The sequence below is a fragment of the Mixophyes fleayi genome, chromosome 4, assembly GCF_038048845.1.
Source record: "Mixophyes fleayi isolate aMixFle1 chromosome 4, aMixFle1.hap1, whole genome shotgun sequence".
NCBI classification, from domain to species: domain Eukaryota; kingdom Metazoa; phylum Chordata; class Amphibia; order Anura; family Limnodynastidae; genus Mixophyes; species Mixophyes fleayi.
The window spans coordinates 26,353,498-26,376,498 of record NC_134405.1 but is presented as its reverse complement, the minus strand read 5'-3'; the positions used below and the strand labels follow the sequence as shown (position 1 = coordinate 26,376,498).

General features: G+C 38.1%; 1 protein-coding gene across 2 annotated transcripts in view; it reads right to left on the bottom strand.

The window, feature by feature from the left end:
• The window catches only part of LOC142151142 (NXPE family member 3-like), a 67,992-nt gene that overhangs the window by 22,509 nt on the left and 22,482 nt on the right, over positions 1-23,001 (bottom strand). For both annotated transcript variants that reach the window (XM_075206496.1, XM_075206497.1), the window contains exons 2-3: positions 16,732-17,247; positions 440-660 (exon numbers count right to left, since the gene is read on the bottom strand). In XM_075206496.1, the coding sequence (XP_075062597.1) occupies positions 440-660; positions 16,732-17,247 (737 nt within the window). The remainder of the gene's footprint in view (positions 1-439; positions 661-16,731; positions 17,248-23,001) is intronic.

The following is a 23,001-nucleotide window of genomic DNA, read 5'->3' as shown; positions in this document are numbered from 1 at the left end:
TACTGGGCAATGCTCAATTTATAAAGTAATCTTGACCATACTATTAGCTACATAGATAACAGCTGTTATATTCTATCCATTAGTAGCACTGTGGTTCAATATTTAGACTCATGAGCAACATTTTATCTTTGGATCCATCTGAGTTTTATCATATTGATTTATGTCACAGTGCACTGTGATGTAGTTCTTGCATACTTTTTCCTCAAATTATATCTATTGCAAGTACTAACAGTTTCTTTATATGTATGTTTATGATTGTATTATTAAATATCATATTTTTATATCCATTTGACAACTCGTGATCCCTATTTCATATATCTTCATTACATGCTAGAGACAGTTAGATTGTAGCGCTGTACACTGGTTTTTATATTTAATTTGTAAGTTAATTTGTAAGTTCTAAGGGATGACAGTTTCTCTAACAGACCGACTCACTCACCCACTCAGCAGAGAGTCCTCCAGTTGGTTTGTCACTTTGCGGTATCCACCCATGGAGTGATAGACCCAGGAGTCACACGGCAGCTTCCGTGGCCTCACACACTGCCACGTGTCACCAGAGACGGGGTCCCTGTATTGGCACACGTCCTTTCCCGCCAGTTCCAGGTTACACTCCATCACCTCGCTGCTACTGTTGAACTGGAAAAACCCATAGAAATAGACCTGCAAAACAGAACCGTATATTCTTTACCGGGAGTGTGATAATTCCGCTGTCTGACGTGGAAGCTGTATTACCACCATTCTCATCCCTTATGTATAGGTAGACCACACCAGATAATAAAAGGTTTAACACTTTAATCATTATTAGATCTAACAACAAGGGAAACAATATAGAATTTAATAAATTATCTTAATGTAGCCCGAAGTCTGCTGCCTTAGGCTGGGTGCACACTAAAGACAAATTCTCCCGATGTGACATATTTAATGACAGAAATAAAAAAGTCCGGATAAGCATAACGATTCATGTGTACACACTATACATATTTTGCAAGATTAACTTCATGTCTGTGCCCTTCATCTTTCATAACGATCAGCTGAAAAGATCATTACTCTGAAATAGGGATGTGCACCGGCCACTTTTGGTGTCTCGTGTTTTGTGTTTTGGATTCGGATTTGCCTGAGGTTTTGGGTTCGGATTTGTTTCGCAAAACACCTGACGAAAGGTTTTGGTTCGGATTTAAGGTTTTGGATTCGGATTTATTTTGAAAAAAACATAAAAAGTGCTAAAAACCAGTTTTGTGGGGTTTTTTTTCACTCCTACGCTATTATTAACCTCAATAACATTCAATAACAATCATTTCCACTAATTTCCAGTCTATTCTGAACACCTCACAATATTGTTTTTAGGCCAAAAGGTTGCACCGAGGTAGCTTGAGCACATAATGCCAAAAAAAGAGGTACAAGATGGAATTGTTCTGGGCCCTCCCTCCCACCCCTCGCGAGATTCGATGAGAGACTTGGACGACAGAGCCTCGTTTTCATTTTTTTGCCCGCCGGAAATATCCGAACAGTGCTCGGATCCCGTTCGGATCCGCACTGTTCGGGTGGGCTCGGATTAGCGGAATCCGAGCCCGCTCATCTCTACTCTGAAACTATTCACCAAAGCTTTGGCAAACAGATTAAACCCTTGACTACCAACTATAATTGACCCTGACCAGGTGAGTTTTATCCCATCTAGTGACAATACACGTAGTATAATTCATTTAATGCATCACATTAATGACCATACACTGCCATCAGTTGTCCTTGTCCTGGATGCCGAAAAGGCATTCGACCGGCTGTCCTGGCCTTTCATGCAGCAAACCCTAACAACTTTCGGTCTACAAGGAGATTAGCTTTACGCCATACAAGAGTTATATTATAACCCTTCCTCCTCTGCCTCAGGAAATGGCTTAATCTCAACAAGATTCAACATAAGTAACGACACAAGACAAGGCTGCCCCCTAACAGTCAGAATAGTGCTAATTCAGACATTAAAGGGATCCAGTTAGGTATCCACCATTGCAAAATGTCACTCTTTGCAGACGATGTGATGCTCATATTGACAAATCCATACACTTCTCTTCCAAGGATAAAATTACAAATACACTAGCGCAAAGTATAACCTATATATAAAGAAAACAGATATGAAATATAGAGGTGATGATTATGGTTTATATCAAGGTATTATATATGACAAAAAATATATAAATATATAAAATCTAAAACACACGAAAACCAGTGCACTGGTGTACAATATAGCAGTATAACAAAACAAAGGTAAAAGTTATTATATTCAAATAGGTTGACTTACTTAACAGTTGCAACCGTAGTATAACATTGGATCCGGAATTGCCAGAGTAAATGTCGATAGACAGTATAAAAATATGTATGATCTGAATATGCAAATGCTGATTTGAAATGCACAACTCGTTATTCTTATTTGCGAGAGTCACTAGTTAAATCGTAGTGAGGAGTTCCCGAGAAGTGTCTGTATAACTCTGATAATAACGTATATAGTCCTTTAAAAAGGATCATACGTCAGCACATGATATTCTCAATTACTTATGCTCCACAGAAGGGAAGGAGAGAGCGTAATCTCACTTACCCGCACAGTTTGCCAGTACTATATTTGCATCCGGTAATAGTTTCCGTCTGGCTAGAAATTGTCCGATATATGCAGTTCTTTAACTGGACTTCTCAGAGAGATGTTTGCAAACATTGATAGTGATACAATAAAAGGTAATCTTCCCAATACCTTGCTGATGTCCAATAACGAATGTCGTTTAGCTGGTAATTTTCATGGGAGTTTTTCTCACTGATCTTTTCAGCCGGCAAGTGGATATCACGCTCATTAGAGTGTTTGCGCGTGCATAGATGCTGTCTTGTTGTTTTAGATGTTATAGGTGTTCCAAACGAGCTCGTTGGTATTGATACAATGTAAGTCAAATAAAAAAATATAAAATGAAGGTTTATTTCCAACGCGCTTCACCCGTCATGCGGGCTTTCTCAAGGCAATGTGATAATGTTCACGGGTAAGGTTCCGTTATAAATCCTCTTGGATTAAGAGGTGTGGTTTGAGGTCATGTAGGTCTAGCAGCCAATTTCAGGTCATTTACTAACAGCTGATTCACCTTTTATAAAGGAACTAACCCGGTAGTTACAAATGAATGGTGCAGTCATAATCAAGTAGGAATAAAAATAAATAATTAAACAAACATAAACACGAATAGACCTAAAAACAGAGAAACAAAAAATTATTTTGTTTTTACATATGTAAAAAAGAGCCCAAATCTAAATCTAAATTTAAACCTTTTGGGGTCAGTGTATTTAAATTGTATATCCAGCGAGTTTCTTCTTTTGCTATTTCAGCTAGATAATTCCCTCCTCTCCAGGATTTTTCCACTTTTTTTATGCCGATAAATCTCAGTCCTGTGGGGTCTTTATCATGTGCTTTAAGGAAGTGATCTGGTACACTGTGGGTGGTTAAACCTTTTCTCACATTTCTAATATGTTCTGCTATTCTACATTTTAAATTGCGAATAGTCCTTCCAACATATTGATTGCCACACGGGCACTCACGTAGATATATGACTCCTTTGCTGTTACATGTAATTTTCTCTTTGATTGTATAAACTCTATTATTATGATTGGATTTAAATTGTGTTATCGGTTTAGTGCATGCAGAATTATTTATTTTGCATGCTACACAGTTCATACAGAAATAGAATCCAGGATTGTTCTCCCCTATCCAGGTTCCTTTTTTAGTATCTGTATCTATTAATTTAAAAGCACTTTTTACTAATTTATTCTTCAAATTATCTGCCTTCTTGAAAATAATTTTAGGTTTTTTGTTAAACAGGTTGCTAATTTTTCGTCTTGTAATAATAGGGGCCAATGTTTGGTTAGAATTTTTGTCAGATTTCTAGCTTGATTAGTATATCCTGTGATAAAGAGTACGTCCTTATTGGATATGGCTGGTTTTTTCATTGTAGGCACTAGCAGTGTGTTTCTGTCTGTAAGTTTGATGGTTTCTAACTGAGTATGGACTTCTTGTTCATTATAGTTTCTTTCAACAAATCTTGTTTTCATATTATTTGCTTGCTCAGTATAATCTTCTACTTTTGAACAGTTTCTTCTGAGACGTCGGAATTGTCCGCTTGGGATATTTTTAAGCCACAGCGGATGATGATTGCTGGTTCGCGGAATAAAGGTATTGCTATCTACCTCTTTGATGAATGTTTTAGAGAAAATCTGATTATCCTGAATGTATATCTCAAGATCTAAAAAGTTGACTTTATTTGGACTATGAATAGCAGTAAAATGAAGATTAATATTATTGGAATTAATGAATGTGATAAATTCTGTTAGTGATGATACGTCCCCTGTCCAAATGCAGAGGACGTCATCTATATATCTCTTCCATGTATGGATATGTGATCGAAAAGGATTATTGTTCCAAATATTTTGGTTTTCCCACTCCGCCACAAACAAACTGGGGGCAAATTTAGTTCCCATTGCAGTACCACGAACCTGTCTGTAGCGGGTGTCTTGGAACCAGAAATAATTATGTTCTAATATAAATTGAATTGATTCTATCAAAAATGAAATTTGTTCTGATTTTATGTCAGAGTCATTTGATAGTATTTTTTGTAAATATTCACAGCCATTTTTATGATCTATCACTGAATAAAGAGAAGTTATATCACATGTCATCAATATGAAATGTGATTCCCAATTTATATTATTGATAAGTTGTAATACTTGATTTGTGTCTTTAAGATAACTAGTTTGAGTGACGACAACTGGCTGGAGAAACTTGTCTATATATTCAGAAAGGTTAGAAGTAAGGCTATTGATGCCTGATATAATTGGCCTGCCCGGAGGATTCTTCTGGTCCTTGTGAATTTTTGGAAGAAAGTAGAAAACCGGTAGTCTTGGATTTTTTGTCAGTATATAGTCGTATTCCTTTTTATTTAAGATGTTTTTCAAAAGGGCCTCTTTTAAGAGTATTTTCAATTCCTGTTTATACTCATTTAGAGGGTCTTTATGAAGTATTTCATAAGTAGTGGTGTCTTCAAGTAGTCTATTAGCTTCCTTCAGATAGTCAGTAGTGTTCATAAGGACAATACCACCTCCCTTATCCGCAGGTTTTATTATCACATCTTTTAGTTTTTGAAGTTGTCCCAATGCTATTTTTTCATCACCAGATAAATTCTTATAGTACGTTTTTCCTGGGTTCAATTTTTCAAGATCGTTTTCAACCATCTTTTGGAACGTTTCTATGAATGGACCTTTCATATGATAGGGGAAGAAGGTAGATTTAGGTTTGAGTTCAGTGTGTTTAAAAATGGGTGGAAGATCCTTTTCAATGGGAGTTGTATATTTCTTTTGAACAAAAAATTTCTTTAAGGTGATTTTTCTTATGAACTTTTGCAAGTCAATATATACTCCAAATTTATCCAGACTGTTGCTAGGTGCAAATTTAAGGCCTTTATTTAGGACCTTAATTTGTGGAGTGGTCAAATTCAGACTACTCAAATTAAATATCCCTGTTGGTTTTATCTCTTCATTTTTGGTTTTGCTCCCACTGTTTCCCAAACCTCGTTTTCCACGTCTTCTTCCCTTTGATATTTTCTTTTTAGATGTATAGATTGGCATCTGTTTCGTTCTGTGGACTTTGCACTGTTTTGGCAATTTCTGTCTGTATCTCTAAAAAAAGAAGAGAATTGTCTTCTTCTTCTTCTACCAATTGTAAAAATTCATCTATACATTGCTCAGGGTCTGTGTCCAAATTTGTTTCCATAGTTGAACTGGAATGTTTATAATTTTCAATTTTATTTAGCAAAATGGATTTGGAAGAGAGAGTGTTAATTTCAGCCTGTTTTGCACCCCTATTAAAACTTCTAGTTGCTGTTTTGACATGTGAAAAAGGATGTATATTGGACATGGTGAAGTTAATTGGATCCAATGGTTTATAAATTCTTGTGTTCTGATGTTTAGGAACTTCTCCTATTAGAGGAGCTTTAGAGTATGTTTCTATATTTTGTCTTCTATAATGATTGCGAGACTTCTGTGATGATAGTGCAGTTCTAGTATGCTGTAAATGTTTGTAGTTGATGTTAGGAACTTTAACTTTTTTAGATTTTACTGGTTGATCCATGCAGAATCCTTTCTTAGAGTCATCCATATCTCTCAAAATTTTGCGTTGTTTAGTGTCAATAATTTTCTCTTCAATCTTATTTATCCTGTCGAAGGTAAGTTGTTCCAAATTTTTATAGTCTTCCAGGTGTTTAACTGGGTGTAATTTTGTATTGATAGATTCAATTTCTGCATCGATATTGAATAAAGATGCTTTTCGTTCTTCAATAATCTCTTCCAAAGCTATTTCGGGAGCTGGACATTTATAGCACCCTCTCTGGTCACAAGGTTAGTAACAGGAAATCAGAGGCCTTAGCATTCCATCTATCTGCCCAATTAAAAATGCTATTAAAGATCAGAGACCCAGAGATATTAGAGACCCAAAATCATTGAATATCTAGATATCTTTATAGCTAAACACTATGATCCAATATTCCAATCGAACTTCCTTTCATTGATTGACACAGTCCAAAGAGATCTAAAAGCATGGGCCCCTATGTGGATAAGCAGAATTAATGCCTTCAAGGTGAACATCTTATCACAAATGCTGTACTTTTTTCAATGTCTCCATATTCCCTTCCCAAAATGCACTCTCCAATCTCTCCAAACTCAGTGCACTAAATTTATTTGGGCAAACAAAAGACATAGAGTATGCAGGTCTATATAAATCACCAACCTTGGGAGGTCTTGGTCATCGGCTTCTGAATAAATATTAGCAATCTTCACAATTATTTCACTTGATCTCCTGGCACTCTAAACCAGGTATAAAATAATGGCTGAAGATTGAAAGATGCCTCCTTTGGAGAGTATAATTATTATTACTATTATTATTATTATCATTTATTTGTTAGGCGACACAGTACAAACAGTAGACTATACAGGGTGCAACAGTACAGAACAATAAACACAAAGTACCAATACTTCAGAAACTCCGGGCAGGCATATGCAGTAAAGACAGAGCAGAAGAACATTAGGGGAGAGGAGCCCTGCTCATACGAGCTTACATCCTAAGTGAGGCTAAACAAAATCAGGCACAAAAGGGAGCCAATGAAGCAAGGGGGAGAGAAAAGAGGAGCCGGTTGAGAGAGAGGAGAACGAGCAGAGGAGATGAGAGTTAAGTGGATGGTTAGTAGGCTTTGAGGAACAGGTGTGTTTTAAGTGCCCGTTTGAAGGAGCACAGATCGGAAGAGAGATGGATGGAGCGAGGGAGGTCATTCCAGTGAAGGGGGACAGCTCGGGAGAAGTCTTGGATTCTGAAGTGGGAAGATGTGATCAGAGTGGAGGAGAGGCGACGGTCATTGGCCGAGTACAGGGAGCGGGCAGGAGTGTGAATGGTGAGAAGGTTAAAGATATAGGGGGGCAGTAAACTGGGAGAGAGCTTTGTAAGTGGTGGTAAGGAGTTTGAAAATGATTTGAAGAGTACAATCTGAACTTCCTTCCCTGGCTTTAACTGACTGTCCTTGGCCTATGAAATTCCAACAATAAAACTAACACTATTTAAAACAAATCTAACATTCTATATAAGCTCTCACCTCACCCCTCACCTCTCACCCCACTTTGGCGACACCCAAAGTTTTCTCCTGGAAATGCCAGCAACTTCTCACACCCATGGATTAAGTCTAAAATTAACTGCTTTCTTCAAGTCTCTGGAGAGTTTGCACCCCCATCCTTTGTTGACCTTTGCGAGAAATATAGTATAGCACAATCCTTATATTATATACAAATAATTAAAATTGTCAATCATTCACAGAAAAAATGATCTAAGCTAAGACAAGTAACTGTAATAAAGCACACCTGTTTTACTCTGTAGGTCAATAGTTACCAATTTCCATCCTCTACCACTCCATTCTCTGCCAAGATCAACAAAACCTCATGAAAATAAATGAGAGCGAGACCTAAATACCATCCTAGAAACGAAAGACCAGGATCACATCAGACGTAGACTAGCTAAAGCCTTCCTTCACATTTGGCGAGAATACCCCCTTATTGCTCAATTTTGGGAGATGGTTATTAGACCAGATAAATTATTTTCAGGTATCGACTGAAAGGTACTTAGCAATCAGATTTCCAGGTACCAGATAAAAAGCATTAATACAGTATTTTTTCAATAGTGCTTTTAGTCTGAAATAAGACCCTTGCATTTAAATGTGCTGAAGTATGTGATTTCTAATTTTAATATGTGTTACATTTTATCTTCTAAATTAGATGTAATAGTTTACTTCTGGCCTTGACAATTTGAAATGGCCATTGTTCTATGTTTACGTTAGAAAATGCTTTACACGCAAATATGGTTAAGCTGTGCCTTTGAGATAAGAAACTTGTTTTAATTGGTTACTGAACATCTGTTTTCTTCCTGCATCTTTTAGGATTAGTACATGGCTGTAGAAACTGCCATTACTGTATTTATCAGCTTTGCATTCTTTTGAAACTGCAGGCTCCCATGCACGTGTGAACTAAAACTCTGACTTTGAGAAGACTTTGTTGTTTCCAGAATTGATCCCATTGATAACATTTTATAGAGGTCCCAGCAAGATTGGCTATACCATAGAAGCGAAAGTATTGATGGTACAGCCAATTAGGTGATTTGGGTTCTGGGTACATGGATCAAAAGTAGCCACAGATTAGAACTTGTTTTTCTACTTTGCTCCATGTACTCATCATCATCATTTATTTATATAGCACCACTAATTCCGCAGCGCTGTACAGAGAACTCATTCACATCAGTCCCTGCCCCCATTGGAGCTTACAGTCTAAATTCCCTAATATAGACACACACTCACACACTCACACACAGATAGGGAGATACTAGGGTCAATTTTGATAGCAGCCAATTAACCTACCAGTATGTTTTTGGAGTGTGGGAGGAAACCGGAGCACCTGGAGGAAACCCACGCAAACACAGGGAGAACATACAAACTCCACACAGCTAAAGCCATGGTCGGGAATCAAACTCATGACCCCAGTGCTGTGAGGCAGAAGTGCTAACCACTCAGTTTCTTGATTGCTTAATTTTGTGCAGTCATTACTGACCCAATACCCCACAAATGTCTGTAATAGTTCAGAACTATGGAACCTTAAAAATAAGTTAAAGTAATTATAAGTTGTTGATATTCATATTTTACTGCCACTTCGGCAAAAGATACTGAGCAAATTGGTGAAGTGTTTGTGAGAGTGTGTAGACGACCTTCATGGTGTCTGATTCTGGAAAGGGTCCAAGCAAAGGAGAAGCTAAGGTTAAACTCCTCTGTCTTGGTTGTTTACAGGACACATCCCATAGTACAAAACACCTTCTACATGTAAAAGGCCGAGTATAGCAGAGTGTGCAACACGCAAGATTGTTGTGACCATTTTATCTGATGAGGTAACTGAGGATCTCAATAAGAGAAAAGTAATTTTTCCTTTAAAAGTGGAGAGACTCAATTACCATTGTGGATGATACTGAGGCTTGACTATAAAGAAGAAAGATAAGCCTCACAATGGGACAGGGAAAATCCTCGGGGGAAAAGATCCCAGGTTGGATTATACCACATAAGGCCATGCAGTGTGATATACAATAAGTGTGGATATTTGAGTGTGAGGTATATGCACAAATGGAATGCAAAATGTCCTACAATTCCACTAACCTGTACTTTTGCTAAACAAATAAACAAGTTTTAGAGATAAAATTATGTAGAAATTGAAATGAGTGGAAAGCTTATAGTTTATGGTTTGTAGATCCCACACACTTACAGTCGCCTGCATATGTTGAACAAACAATGCCTGAGTCATTAAGGAAAGTAAGGCAAAAAAAGGAGTAAATGTTCTCAGGGACAAACCATGTAAGGGGTGCAAATTAGTTTATTATTTGTGCACGTAAGTTAAATACTGTCTGTTTTTTCATGTAGCACACAAATATTTGATAGCTTTATTTTTACACTGAAATTTAAACTTGATCTGGGACCTGCCCTTCCCCAACTACATAGCTGTCTCCAGATTTTAAATTTACTTCCCCCTCCAATGCAACATGGTTTTGCCCATGTGCAAAGTTACTCATTTTTGTTTGCTTTGCTCTCCTTAATGATTCAGGCCCAAAGGATATTTGAAAACGCACATAATGGCTATAATGTTTCTTAAAAGATGAAATCCACAAGACAAATGAACTTTTCTCCTATGGAAGCTTTTTATTCAGATATTTGACTTCTGAATATTAATCAAAAGAGATTGTTGTTAGTAGTTTGACCTGTGATACAGTGCTGGGATTCCAGCTAGGATGTTTGCTTCTATTGCAGCTGTGTGTGAATGTTTTTTTTGGGGGGTTTTTTGTGAGACACTGTGTGGGTATGTTGTTTTTATAATAAAAAAGATTACTTCTGTAGCTCAGTCTAGGTATATACTGTAATTTCAAGTCCTGCCACTGTGCTTATGCAGATATCACCTGATAGTGCATATTTATATATTGTTAATTGATTTTCTGCATTTTCTTTCACTTACGGTAGTGTGTGAGTGTGTGGTATACTCATACTTACCAACTTTTGAAAGTTGGCTTCCGGGATCCTGCCGGGGGAGGTGGGCATGATAGGGTTGGGGCTCCAAAATTTGCATCATTTTGGACCCACCCCCATGACGTAATGACGCAATCTATTCATTTTACAGCAGGGGGCGGAGCCAAACGCCGCGATTCATGGTGACTCGCGGCGTTTTGGACCTATTTCTGCCCACTTCACTAGGAAGTGGGCAGATGTGGGAGATTGCCACACTCTCCCGGGAGTCCGTGAGACTCTCGCGAAAATGCGGGAGAGTTGGCAAGTATGGGTATACTTTGACCAGGCTTCTTCAAGGATTCATCAATAGTTCAATCATTTATTTTATTTTAGTCAAAATAAATAATTGATAACTTCGCTTCCTTTTCTCCCAAAGGTGGTTCAATCCTGATTCAGTATGTTAATGGCTTTTTTTTATTTTGAAATTTCTCTTCCACATACTCAAGAACTGCCCACATACATTGTACACAATAGTCACAGGGTCTCTAAATACAAACTACATAGCTTGCACACAAAGTGCATACCTAGGTCACTGCCTCTCACCAGGCCACAGACCCCTCACTGCAGACAGTGGATACAATTTATATACACAGTATAGCAGTAGCACTGTATAATTAACCAAACCTGCTGTCCCAGAACCTCTTGTACACACTAAAGAGACTAAATTCTCTGTTGAGATATTGAAAAATGAACTACTCAGAGCACCTGCATTACTCCCTGTTCTGCCATGAATATATGGAACATGCTACAGGTGTATTAACACAGAAACATGGTAACAATCAGAAGCCTACAGCATACCATAGTGCACAATTAGATCCAGTTGTAAAAGGATTTCCAGTATACTTAAAAGCCATTGCAGACACTGCACTCATTCTTGAAAAATCTGCTGACATTGTTTTGGGTTGCAAGCTCGCAAACTTATGTCCCACATGCACTTGAAGCACTCATTAATTGTGAGAAAACAAGAAATCAACGCGGGAACGTGCACTCACTTTGTCACAACACATACGGCTAGTTCGATGCAATGTTTCAAATCCTGCATCACTTAAGCTCATTGATGAAACTAATAGGTTTCAGAAAGAGGATTGGTGGTGAGTACTGACTGCCCTGAAATTGCACACAATTGTTTATTACATGTTGATGAACAGACATTGCAAATACTTGATTTACGTGAAATGCCACTTCAAAATCCTGATTTGGCTTATTATATTGATGGCAGCTGCCACAAGCAAACAGAAACTTGAGCAACTCGGTCAAGTTTGCAGTACTTTATGAAATTCAGGCTGTATGCTCCTCACCTGTGCCCCCACCACATTCTGCACAATTGGCTGAATTAAAGGTAGTAACAAACGCATGCCAATTTGCAGAGAAAAAGAGTGTTAATATATACACTGAATCGAGATAACAGTGCAGACATAGCAGCAAAAACAACTGCTCAGAAAGAAATTGTACAGGCACAAGTTTGTAAAATACAACATGTCTGTTTACATGTACAATCATTTATAGAAATGCAAAACGTTTGCGATTCACAGGACTAAATGGGAAGACGTAGAATGCTCACAGGATGAGCAGGCATGTGGCACAATGCTAAAGGGCAGCTCTAAATCACTCTTACCATCACTGGCACAGATATCTCATGGATTGACCCATGCAGTTAAGATAGCCATGATTAATCTGATTCAGACTTATTGGTATGCAACTGGGTTCACCTCAGTAGCAGCCACATACTGTGCTTCATCTATTATCTGCTTACAGAATGATACAGGAAGAGCAGTTATAAGAACACCTTCACATCTTTCGCAAACCGAGGATCCTTTCCAAATTTGCAGATAGACTTTTTCCAACTTCCAGAAGTCAGGATGATACAGTATGTTTTGGTTTGTGTACATTACTTATCATGTTGTATAGAAGGTTATGCTGTTACCAGTGTACCTGCATCAATAAGAGCAAAGAAATTGGTACAAGAATTTTTTGCAGGTATGGTATATCTTATGTGATGTCCTAAGAGCAAGGTGCGCACTTACAGAACTTTTGTATAAGAAAATGTGTAAAATTATTGGGAATCAACCACAGTTACACATCTCTTACCACCTGCAGTCCAGTGGGAAAGTAGAGAAATGTAATGGAACAATCAAAAACTTTCAAAGATATGTAAAGAATGAATTATTTGCTATGGTGAGAAGCCTTACCAGTAGTCCTACAGTCTATCAGAACAACATCCAGAAGACCTCTGAAAATTTATTTGGAAAATTGACTAATGTTGTCTCTGCTCCCGCATTTGAACTGCGCAAAACAAATGACTTAGTAGTGAATTATTTGATTTAATTTAGTAAGCAACTGAAGAAGATCCAAACAGCTGTCATTGGCTCCCATGGATGGTGTCTGTCATAATCTACAGCTTGGTGATGATTTAATGGTCTGAAGCTTCCTAAGATCGGGTTCACTGACTGACCGGTAGGAAGGGCTATACCAAGTGCTTCTGACAACCCCATCTGCTGTCTAAGTAAAGGGGAAAACTACGCTGATCCAAGCCTCTCTTTGTAAGCCTATTGAAACAGCAAACCAGAAGGTATTTTTCAAACACTTGATGTCCCCAGTAATAAGATTCAGCTGTCAGTATTGTGGGCATTCAATTGAGAAAGATGTATAAAATGGTGTGGGCAAGAGCCATCTCATTTTCAGGAATAAACACCCCATTGATGTATAACATATGTTAATAGGACATGTTGCCAATATTACAAACTGCTGATTATGAAATGCACACCACAAAGGGAGGAAAATCTATGACTTGTTCCTGTACCTTTGCAGTTAAATGAAATAAGTAAGTTACCTTGAGGCAGGGACATAAATAAATACCAACACTAATCAGGCTCCCTAAATGAAGGGATTGAGATATGTTGATCAAGCACCAATATGTTTTAATGTTTCAACTAAAGGCAGAATTTATGAAACAAAAAGGTTTGGGGAACTGACATCAAATTTAATGTGACACAGGTTATGGTAAGATAGGTTTACCCTAGAAGATGTAAGATCTGGTTAAGACAAGATAGACGGACACAAGAAGAAAGTACCCAGAAAAGGGATAATTCTTTATTAAGGAATGGTATTCCTTACGAGCCTTAATAAAGAGACAGCAGGAGGAATTGTTGGTTGATAGATATCATTGATAATCTATATGGTATAGAAAATATACCTAGCACCTGTGACAACATCTACATTTTAGGGCCTTCCTAATGTTTGATATGAAGAGCATTTATTCTGTCCTAACTGCATCTACCCTCTTCCCTCTTTCTTCCTTAGAAATTAGCAGGTCAGAAGATTTGTGCAAGTAATATGTAGTATGTTGCTGGTAAGCAACAGAGAGAGGATTAATATGGATAAACAATAAAGGTACATGGATGCTGAATAAAAGTTAACTTGTTTAGGGGTAGAAAGAGTTAATATGGTATTTCTTAATTGTGCTTGTAGTCTGATATAAGGCCTTGACATTTAAATGTGCTGAAGTATGTGATTTATAAGTTTTAATGTGTGTTACATTTTAACTTCTAAATTACATATTATAGTTTCCTTCTGGCCTTGACAATATGAAATAGTCAATGTTCTATGTTCTGGTTAAGTTCATCTGACCATCTGTTTTCTTCCTGCTTCTTTTACGATGCATACATCTCTATAAAAACTGTGATATTTGCATTTGTTTTCAGCTTTGCATTCTTTTGAAACTGCGAGCTCTCGTACATGTGTGAAATAAAACTCTGACTTTGAAAAGACTTTGTTTCCAGAATTAATCCATAACACAGGACATATCTAAAAAAAGAAAATTCAGATGTAATAAGACAGACCCATGCCCCTCACTCGCGCGACATATGCAATAAAGACAGTCCCCATGTCCCCTCACTCTCAGGACACATGTAATAAAGACAGTCCCCATGTCCCCTCACTCTCAAGACACATGTAGTAAAGACATTCCCCATGTCCCCTCACTCTTAGGACACATGTAGTAAAGACAGACCCCATATCCTCTCACTGTCACATTTTTGTAACTATAACAGTGTCCCCTTTTTTATTTTGTACTTTGTCAAAAAATGATATATTGAACATAATAGTGGAAACTAACTTTCCAGGATACTTTAGAACGTTGAAGGACCTATTCTTGCCATGCATAGTGCATAATGTCATTATTATGAGTTAAAACAGTCAATAATATGATGTATTATACAATGGAAGGCTTTTTCAACCATAAGTGCTTTTAATCTGTATTGAGACATTTTAAATTGCAATTGTTAATGGACTTTGAAGCTCCCGGATACATTGCGATATTGCTGAATGTACCTGGCCAATGAGTTTTTTTTGCGAGAGCAGGGTGCCAGAGAATAAAGGTTAAGTCTGGCATCACATCTCACCAGTACCTGTTGCATTGCTACGTATTTTACATGATTATATGGGTGTTAGAATGTATTATTGTTACACTGTTCATAAATGTTGCCAGGTAGGTTCAGTACGCAACACTAGAATTTTTGACATGTCTCCTAAAAGAGCTGATAGTGGATAAGGTGCCCAGCCAACCAGAGGCATCCCAAAGAGATTTGCAGGCTGCTGGTTTAAGACTTTATTAATAGTTTATTAACAGTTATTTATATAGCGTCAACATATTCCGTAGCTCTTTACAATTGGTAACAATCACGGTCATAAAACGAGACTGGATATTAGAAGAGGGACAAAGAGGTAAGAGGACCTTGCTCGCAAGCTTACAATCTATAGGACAATGGGGGGTTCATACATGATGCTAATTGCCACATATTATTTATTGGTCCAACCAGATTGCGAGAGTAAACAGTGTAGAGCGGGCTCTATGATCCAGTTACAGAACACTGTTGGTGTTGGAGTCAGAGGGTTGTTGGAGTATGGAAAGAGAACATATGTAAGTTTTGTGTGAACTGTGTAGCAGGGTGGTACAATAGTCTAGGGAGGTTAAGAGCATGGCTGAGGAACTTGGTAAGCCTGCCTGAAGAAGTGAGTTTTCAGGGAACACTTGAGAGTTTGGAGGCTAGAGGAAAGTCTTGTTGGGCAAGGTAGGGAATTCCAAGGAGTTGAATCAGCTGAAAATAGTTCCGTACCCGGGAATGGGAGCAGGTAATGAGTGTGGATGAGAGATGCAGATCTTACACAGAGCAGATGGGTTAAGTTGGGAGATAATCTGAAACAAGTTGGCGCAGTAGGGTTGATGGCCTTGTAAGTTCGTAAAATTATTTTATATTGGATTTGGTGAAATACAGGGACCAATGTGACACCAGTTGTCTTATTATAAGCACACAATGTACATTAAACACCAATGACCTCATTATAAGCACACCCCTGTTCATTACACATCAGCAAACGTATAATAAGCAAAACCCTGTTCTTTACAGACCAGAGACCTATTTATAAGAGCACCCCTGTTTTTTGGACACCAGAGTGCAATGTACACTTTATACTAGAGTCAAAAACCATGGTAAGTGTGTAAGTTCTACAACAGTATGACATTCTACTCTATTCATATATATGGAATAGTTTTAGAATATTTGTTTTTTTTATTAATTATTATTATTGTTATTATTGTTATCTAGATTATATTTGTAGTACATGTCTGATTTTGTTCAAACTTCCCTCCCATCTTTGAAGCCTCTCATGTTTCTATTATGTATTCATAACATGGTCTCATTTCTTGTCTTGCACAATTTCAAAAAACGAAATAAGGAACATAATAGTGGAATCCAACTTTTTAGGATAATTTACAAAACCTAAGGCCATATTCTTGCTGTGGCAAAACACACAAAATAATTTCAGGAACACATGAACAGTGGATAATCTCATTAGCAGGAGTTAAAATAGTCAGTATTTATTACAATGAGATCATCCTTTGGTAGAATTTATGTGCACCCTACTTTGGGATGACCTCCTCAGCCTGGGATACACTGCTGGGAATCTCCCAGCCACATTATGATTAAAAAAATAATAATAATTCTTAATCGGATTTTACTTGTAATACTGTAAGCATTGATTGATATTGATTGATGGATTGATAAGTGTTAGATTAGTCAGGGCTACTCTGTATCACCTTTTCTGGATGGCTCTCCCTCTTCTTCTTCAAAACATCCACAGCCTCACTGGAGTGAATGAGTCTGATGTGTACCTCTGCTTGTCCCGGCCATAGGAGGAGTAATGTGGCCAAATAGCTTCCATTACCGTGGTCCTTTACTTGTCCAGTCACTCCAGCCTTAAGTTCTAAAGAGTGCAACTTGGCCTGGAAGAAATCTCCACCATATTCCTTTAGCCGACCATTGTGATCCCGAGCTGTGATGACCACTTCCAATGTTTCCCCAATCCTGTATGTGTCCCGTGCATCCAGCAGACGGTAATCACAGTTACTTGGGCTGGTAGAAAATTTAAAATGTCCCACAGTGGATGGAGGTTCAGGCCAATCAATAAGTCTTAAGAGCTCTTTGAAGTTGGGACCAAAAATTTTGGTCGAGACAGACATGGCTTGCGGGACATTAGTGGGACGTGTCTGCATCTTAGGGGAGGGTGGTTTATGCTTTTTCAGATAATCCATATTTAGGAACCTGTAAGTTAACTAAAGATATCACAAATTACAAACACTAGTCACTCGAAAAATTAAAACAAAAAAAACAATTTTGGAATAAACCAAGCTACGATGCAAAACTTAGTCATAGGACATTGCTACATTGCAAAAGGGGTGGAGGTCCCACCATGAGGACACTTGGCTTTTGAGCAAAACACCTGCAGCCTAACTCCTTTGTATTGGATAGCTGTTATGAGTATAACGTTAAAGCTGGAGAGTAGTAACTTTAAAAGTACTGAGAATACACTGCTAGAAATGCCATCAAACTTCTGATTGGATGGTCGTTCTACTCTTTGATTCTAGATGTGGTCCTCATTTTTAGCAGTGCATAATCCCAATGCTTTCTCCAGCAGATCCTCCTGCCTCTACTCCTTACAATGGAGCTTGGAGTAGAGCTGAATTGTCCGAACAAGGTGTCCTATGTGGGTTCCACCACCAAAGCAATTTCAAGATACTTAAAGTTGAGTTAATCCCCCCATGTTATAAAACCTTATCTGTTAAAGAGCACAGCAAAACTGTAGTTTAGGATCTCAAGAAACTGAGGATGTGAGGTTAAGATTCAATTGAGGTTGAGAAAGATATGTGACCACCAGTGATTATGGTCTATTGATTAGTTAATCTATCGACTTATTATACCAAGGCCTCATAAAAAGAGGCTTGAAAAGAAAGAATATGTGTATTTAATATATGATTTACAGTCATGGTCAATGAAAAGGTAACTCTTCATCATCATCTATTTATATAGTGCCACTAATTCCACAGTGCTATACAGAGAGAACTCACTCACATCAATCCCTGCCCCATTGGAGCTTACAGTCTAAATTCCCTAACATACAGACACAGCCAGAGAGACTAGGGTCAATTTGAAAGCAGCCAGTTAACCTACTAGTATGTTTTGGGAGTGTGGGAGGAAACTGGAGCACCCAGAGCAAACTCACACAAATACGTGGAGAATATACAAACTCCACACAGATAAGGCCATGGTTGGGAATTGAACTCATGACCCCAGTGCTGTGAGGCAGAAGTGCTAACAACTAAGCCACCGTGCTGCCCACTCCTACCCATTGGTAAGCAAACAACAGATACTATAAGCTCAATACCATTGTTTATTTTTTTGCAATGTTTGAATGTATAGGAAACTAGTCATAATATACTCTTCCTACATCTAAATGTATACTAATAATGGGTGATTACAGAGACAATAAAATTGTATATTTAACCTACATGGTTTTTGTATTAATGAAACAATCCCACTATGAGAAACAATCACTAAGCGAGTTGTCGTGACAATGTTTTGATATTTATCTAGGCCTTCAATGTTTTTGCCTAGGAGACAACTGGTATTTTCCTCTCATTATGGTGCTTTGGTGCCACATACACCTGTGACTGGTGTGTGCCGATTTTTTTCTGGGGGTTTTAGGGGACTTTCGTTGAGAGGGGGCTTTTGAGGTATGTGTTTTTTCGTACTTTCCTGTAAATTATGCTGAATGCAATGCTTCATCTTTCCAGCTTCCTTCTGTACCTTCTAACCCTCTTATTATAATCAGAGTCTTTATTTTCTGTGCCCTTAGATATGACATAGATCAGCTCTGATCTGTGCATTGAAGATGATTATAACCAAAGAGCAGTTAACTCTCCTATCCAAGCGGGTTTTTTACTAACATTGCTATGACAGAAGTGGTTCAGCTACTATTAATTCAGAATGCACTGTGACTAAAGGAGTGGTTTTCCACAGGTCTCTAAGATAAAAGGTAGGTATTCAGCTGACCGTCTGAAGGGCAAGACTGCAAATAGGTTTACACATTTGTACAGCAGTCCACCTAGTTTAAAGAGATACAGGTAGAGGATATATATGTGACAAAATGAAAGTATAGTGTAATTGAACGTACATATTTTGAAGTGGTTTGGAGGTGACTTTTTCCACGTCTAACAGCAGCTGACAGAATGTGTCTGCAGTGAGGCTAATCCAGCAGAGCTCCTGAAGAAAACTCCTCTATAAAAACCAGGTGGGAGTGTCACTTGTCCATCAAGCTAGGGCTGGGAGAAGATTGTAAAGTATTTAAGCCTGAACTGTTCATTATGCAGGGAGACTGATGCCAAACCAGTTGGCCGGTGACTAGGGAGTTGTTCTCCATTAACTTAGCATTACGTTTATATACATCTATGACAAGGCTTTTCCGTACCTATAATATTGTATCTGATAGGTGCAGGCATGATTATAATGAAAGAAATAAAATACAAAATTAATTATGATTTTAAGATCACATGCTTTTTAGATGCGACTTTTCCCAATTGATTTTAAATCTGTCTCACCTCTTTTTTCATTAGTAATACATTGTGTCAAGTTTAATGATACAATTCACTCTCCTATGTTATGCTATTTTGTAATATAAAGGGGTCTATTTATTAATGGAAAAAAGTCCTAAATTTGCAAAATTCAGCGTGTATAGAGGTGGTAAAAGTACGGCCACTTTGTTTCTATTTTTTTTATTTTTTTTTAACAACTTTATTTAATTTTCTTATTGAATCTGTAACTGAAAGACCATGTCTAGGCTTCCATTTCCAGTGCGTATGCGCAGTGCTGCATCTACTATGAAACTAATGAAGCTTAAGCTTCATGGCCCCTAATCCCAGAGGGGCACTGAAGCAATTGTTTTGCTTTTTTAAAGAGCACATTTTTCAACTAAATTGATGGAGTTTTTTAAATGCGTGCTATTAAAATAAGGTTATTTTAGTGATTGAATCATAAGCCAATGGGTTGAAGCACTTAATATTAACCTTAGAATATTCTCTACACAGGGGGGGTTTCTGAGTACCCAGAAGCCCAACCCCCCCCCCCCCCTCCCCGATCAGTGCTGGCTGGCAGACACTCTATCTACAGCTCTGAGGATGACTCTTATGATTGGGCCAGGTACAGAATAGAGAGCTGCCGTCAGTGTCACTGGGTGCTAAATGCAGTACTGCTGGGTTCCACTAGATGCCCCATCTCCATTCATACTGTCCATTCTCCCAGAAGCCAGCAATGCAGGCTGCAGTGCCGACCACAAACTAAAAGATGAGCTGAATGAGGGTAGATGGCATGGCATGCAGCTGTTCAAAGTTGAGAGCATGCAGCGTGGTGGAGAGACCTCACTCAGGAGGATTCCAAAGATCCCACTCAGGAGGATCAATAGCTGGGATCTTACAGAGTAAGTGAGTAAGTTTTGTTTTTGTATGTGATCTATCGACAGTCTCTCTTCCTCTCCCTCTTTCAACAGCTATCAATCTGTCTACCTACCTACAGTTTCTCTCTCAGGATTCAAACCCAAGGCCTCAGCAGACCACAGAAAGACTGAAAAATGGTCAGACTGTGATGAGATCGTGGTTAGTTTACTCAGAGAGCAAAGGCTACATATACTCTTTTTTAAATGTCATCTGTCACTTACATCAGTTGGGTTTTCTGACTGGATGAATGAACTCAGAACTGTGGAGAATCATGAAGACAGAATGGAACATAACAGGGCGATGTTGTGTTGGAAAACAAGAAAGTCAAACAAAAACACTGTGGATCAGCAACTTTGGGAACAGATGAGAACAAACATTCAGTACTATTTTGAAGTGCTAAAAAGAGTTGTAGCTGTTATAAAGTTTTTAAGTGAAAGAGGTTTGGCATTTAGAGGTCAGGAGGAGAAGCGGGGCTCACCCAGTAATGGAAACTTGATGGGGGCCGCAGAACTTATTGTAGAGTTCGACCCATTTTTACATGAACGTCTTGAGAAATGTAAAGATGAAAAAGGAAATGTTACTAAATGTTACTTACCTATCCTAAACCGTATAGGAAGAATGGATAGAAATCATGGGAAAACATGTGCAAGATGAAATTGTGAATCAAGTCAACAACCTAGACACCAAAAACTACTCTATTATTGTTGACTCTACGCCTGACATGACACATGTTGACCAGCTGGTAATTGTGGTCCGATTCTGCTAGAACGGAAAACTCTGTGAGAGATTTTTAACATTTTTATCAATAGAAAACCATACACCCATGACCTTGTTCAATAAAATACTTGTTTCAGAGCTGCACTTGGTCCTCTAGCCAGAGAGCCAGAATGCAGCTTTGAAAGCCTGCGACAATTGTGCCTCTGGAGTAGTTCCCTGGGGTGCCAAAAATTACGGGTCAGGAGACCTTAATATAGATATCACGTGATTATGTTGGCGCCTATACACTTTTGACCACTTTTTTTTAAGCACCGCTATATTCTTTGCCCTGGCCTTTTGGCTGGGCGAGAACATTTTCACAATCAACCCAGTCATTAGGCTGGGGCCATACCCATTTGGAATCTATTTATTTTTTCTTCCTGTTTGTCACTTTCACTTTCATGTTTTAGTTTCACGGATTTTAGGGTGCAGGTATGCCCTTATTGGCTCTGTCCCCGAAAGATCTAGGGAGAGGGTGTGTGGCTCTAAAACCATCATTGGTCCTCCCTTCCGGACCATAGCCCCTAAGGGACCTTTTGGTTCCTCTCTTGAGGAGGGTCATGTTCCGCATCCCTTGTGCACATTTTTCAAGTTTTACAATTTTTTTCAAGCCCTTTGGATATAGAAAGCACGTTCCCAGGCTTTCAAAAAAAAAAAAAAAGAAGTTCTAAATCAAATCTATGGCTGTTTGGTGATGTATTTACACAAGATTATTGACCCATATGAGCAGACTGTGAAAAGGCTCAAGTTCTTCTCAGAAATGATGGACAATTCTGAAACTGATGAGGACAGTATTAAACTTATAATATCGCATTACAAAGATGATATTGACCACAAATTAGTAAACGAGTGTTATCAGTTCAAAGGATATTTACACCTTAGGAAATCTCAGAGCAAAGAGAAAACACGCCATCTAAAATGCAATGTGCAGAAATTCTACAGCTTGTTTGGGAGTAACACCTAATTGAAGCGTTCCCTAATATTACTACTGCGCTTAAGCTGTACTTGACAATTTCTATCACGACCTGTGAAGTAGAAAGGAATTTCTCAAAGCTTTCCTTATAAAGAACAAACTTCTGTCTACCATGAATGAAGAGCGCTTAAATTCTTTATGAGTATTGTCTGTAGAAGATGACATTGCAAGGAAGCTCTCACATGACAAAACTGTACGTGAATATGTTGCTAGAAAAGGACAGAAAAAAATAGGGTTTTGTAAAATGTGTTTCATGTAGTATGTATTCTCATATGTGTCTAAAATAAAAGATTATATTAACTGTGGTCTTTGCTATATTTTATTTCATTAACATGCATGTATATAACGTTTCCCTAATTTTTATCCCCATAACTCAAAAACTAAAATGTATAGCCTAGAAAATGTTTGTTCACACCAGTGACTTTGACATGTGAGATAAACCAGTATCATCATCATCATCAACATTTATTTATATAGCGCCAGCAAATTCCGTAGCGCTTTACAATTGGGAACAAACATTAATAAAACAATACTGGGTAATACATACAGATAGAGAGGTAAGAGAGCCCTGCTCGCAAGCTTGCAATCTATGGGACAATGGGAGTTTGAAACACAAGGGCATGTGCTACATCATCTTGCACACTGGACCAGCTAGAACGCAAAGGTAAAAGTATTGAGTGGGCTGTGTAAACAGTCACACAGTAATGTTGGTCAGAGGGTTGTTGTCTTGTGTTAGCTGTGTAGAGGCTGGTAATAGGGTAAACTATGGAGATTAAGATGCTGGTTGAAGAATATCATAAGCTTGTCTGAAG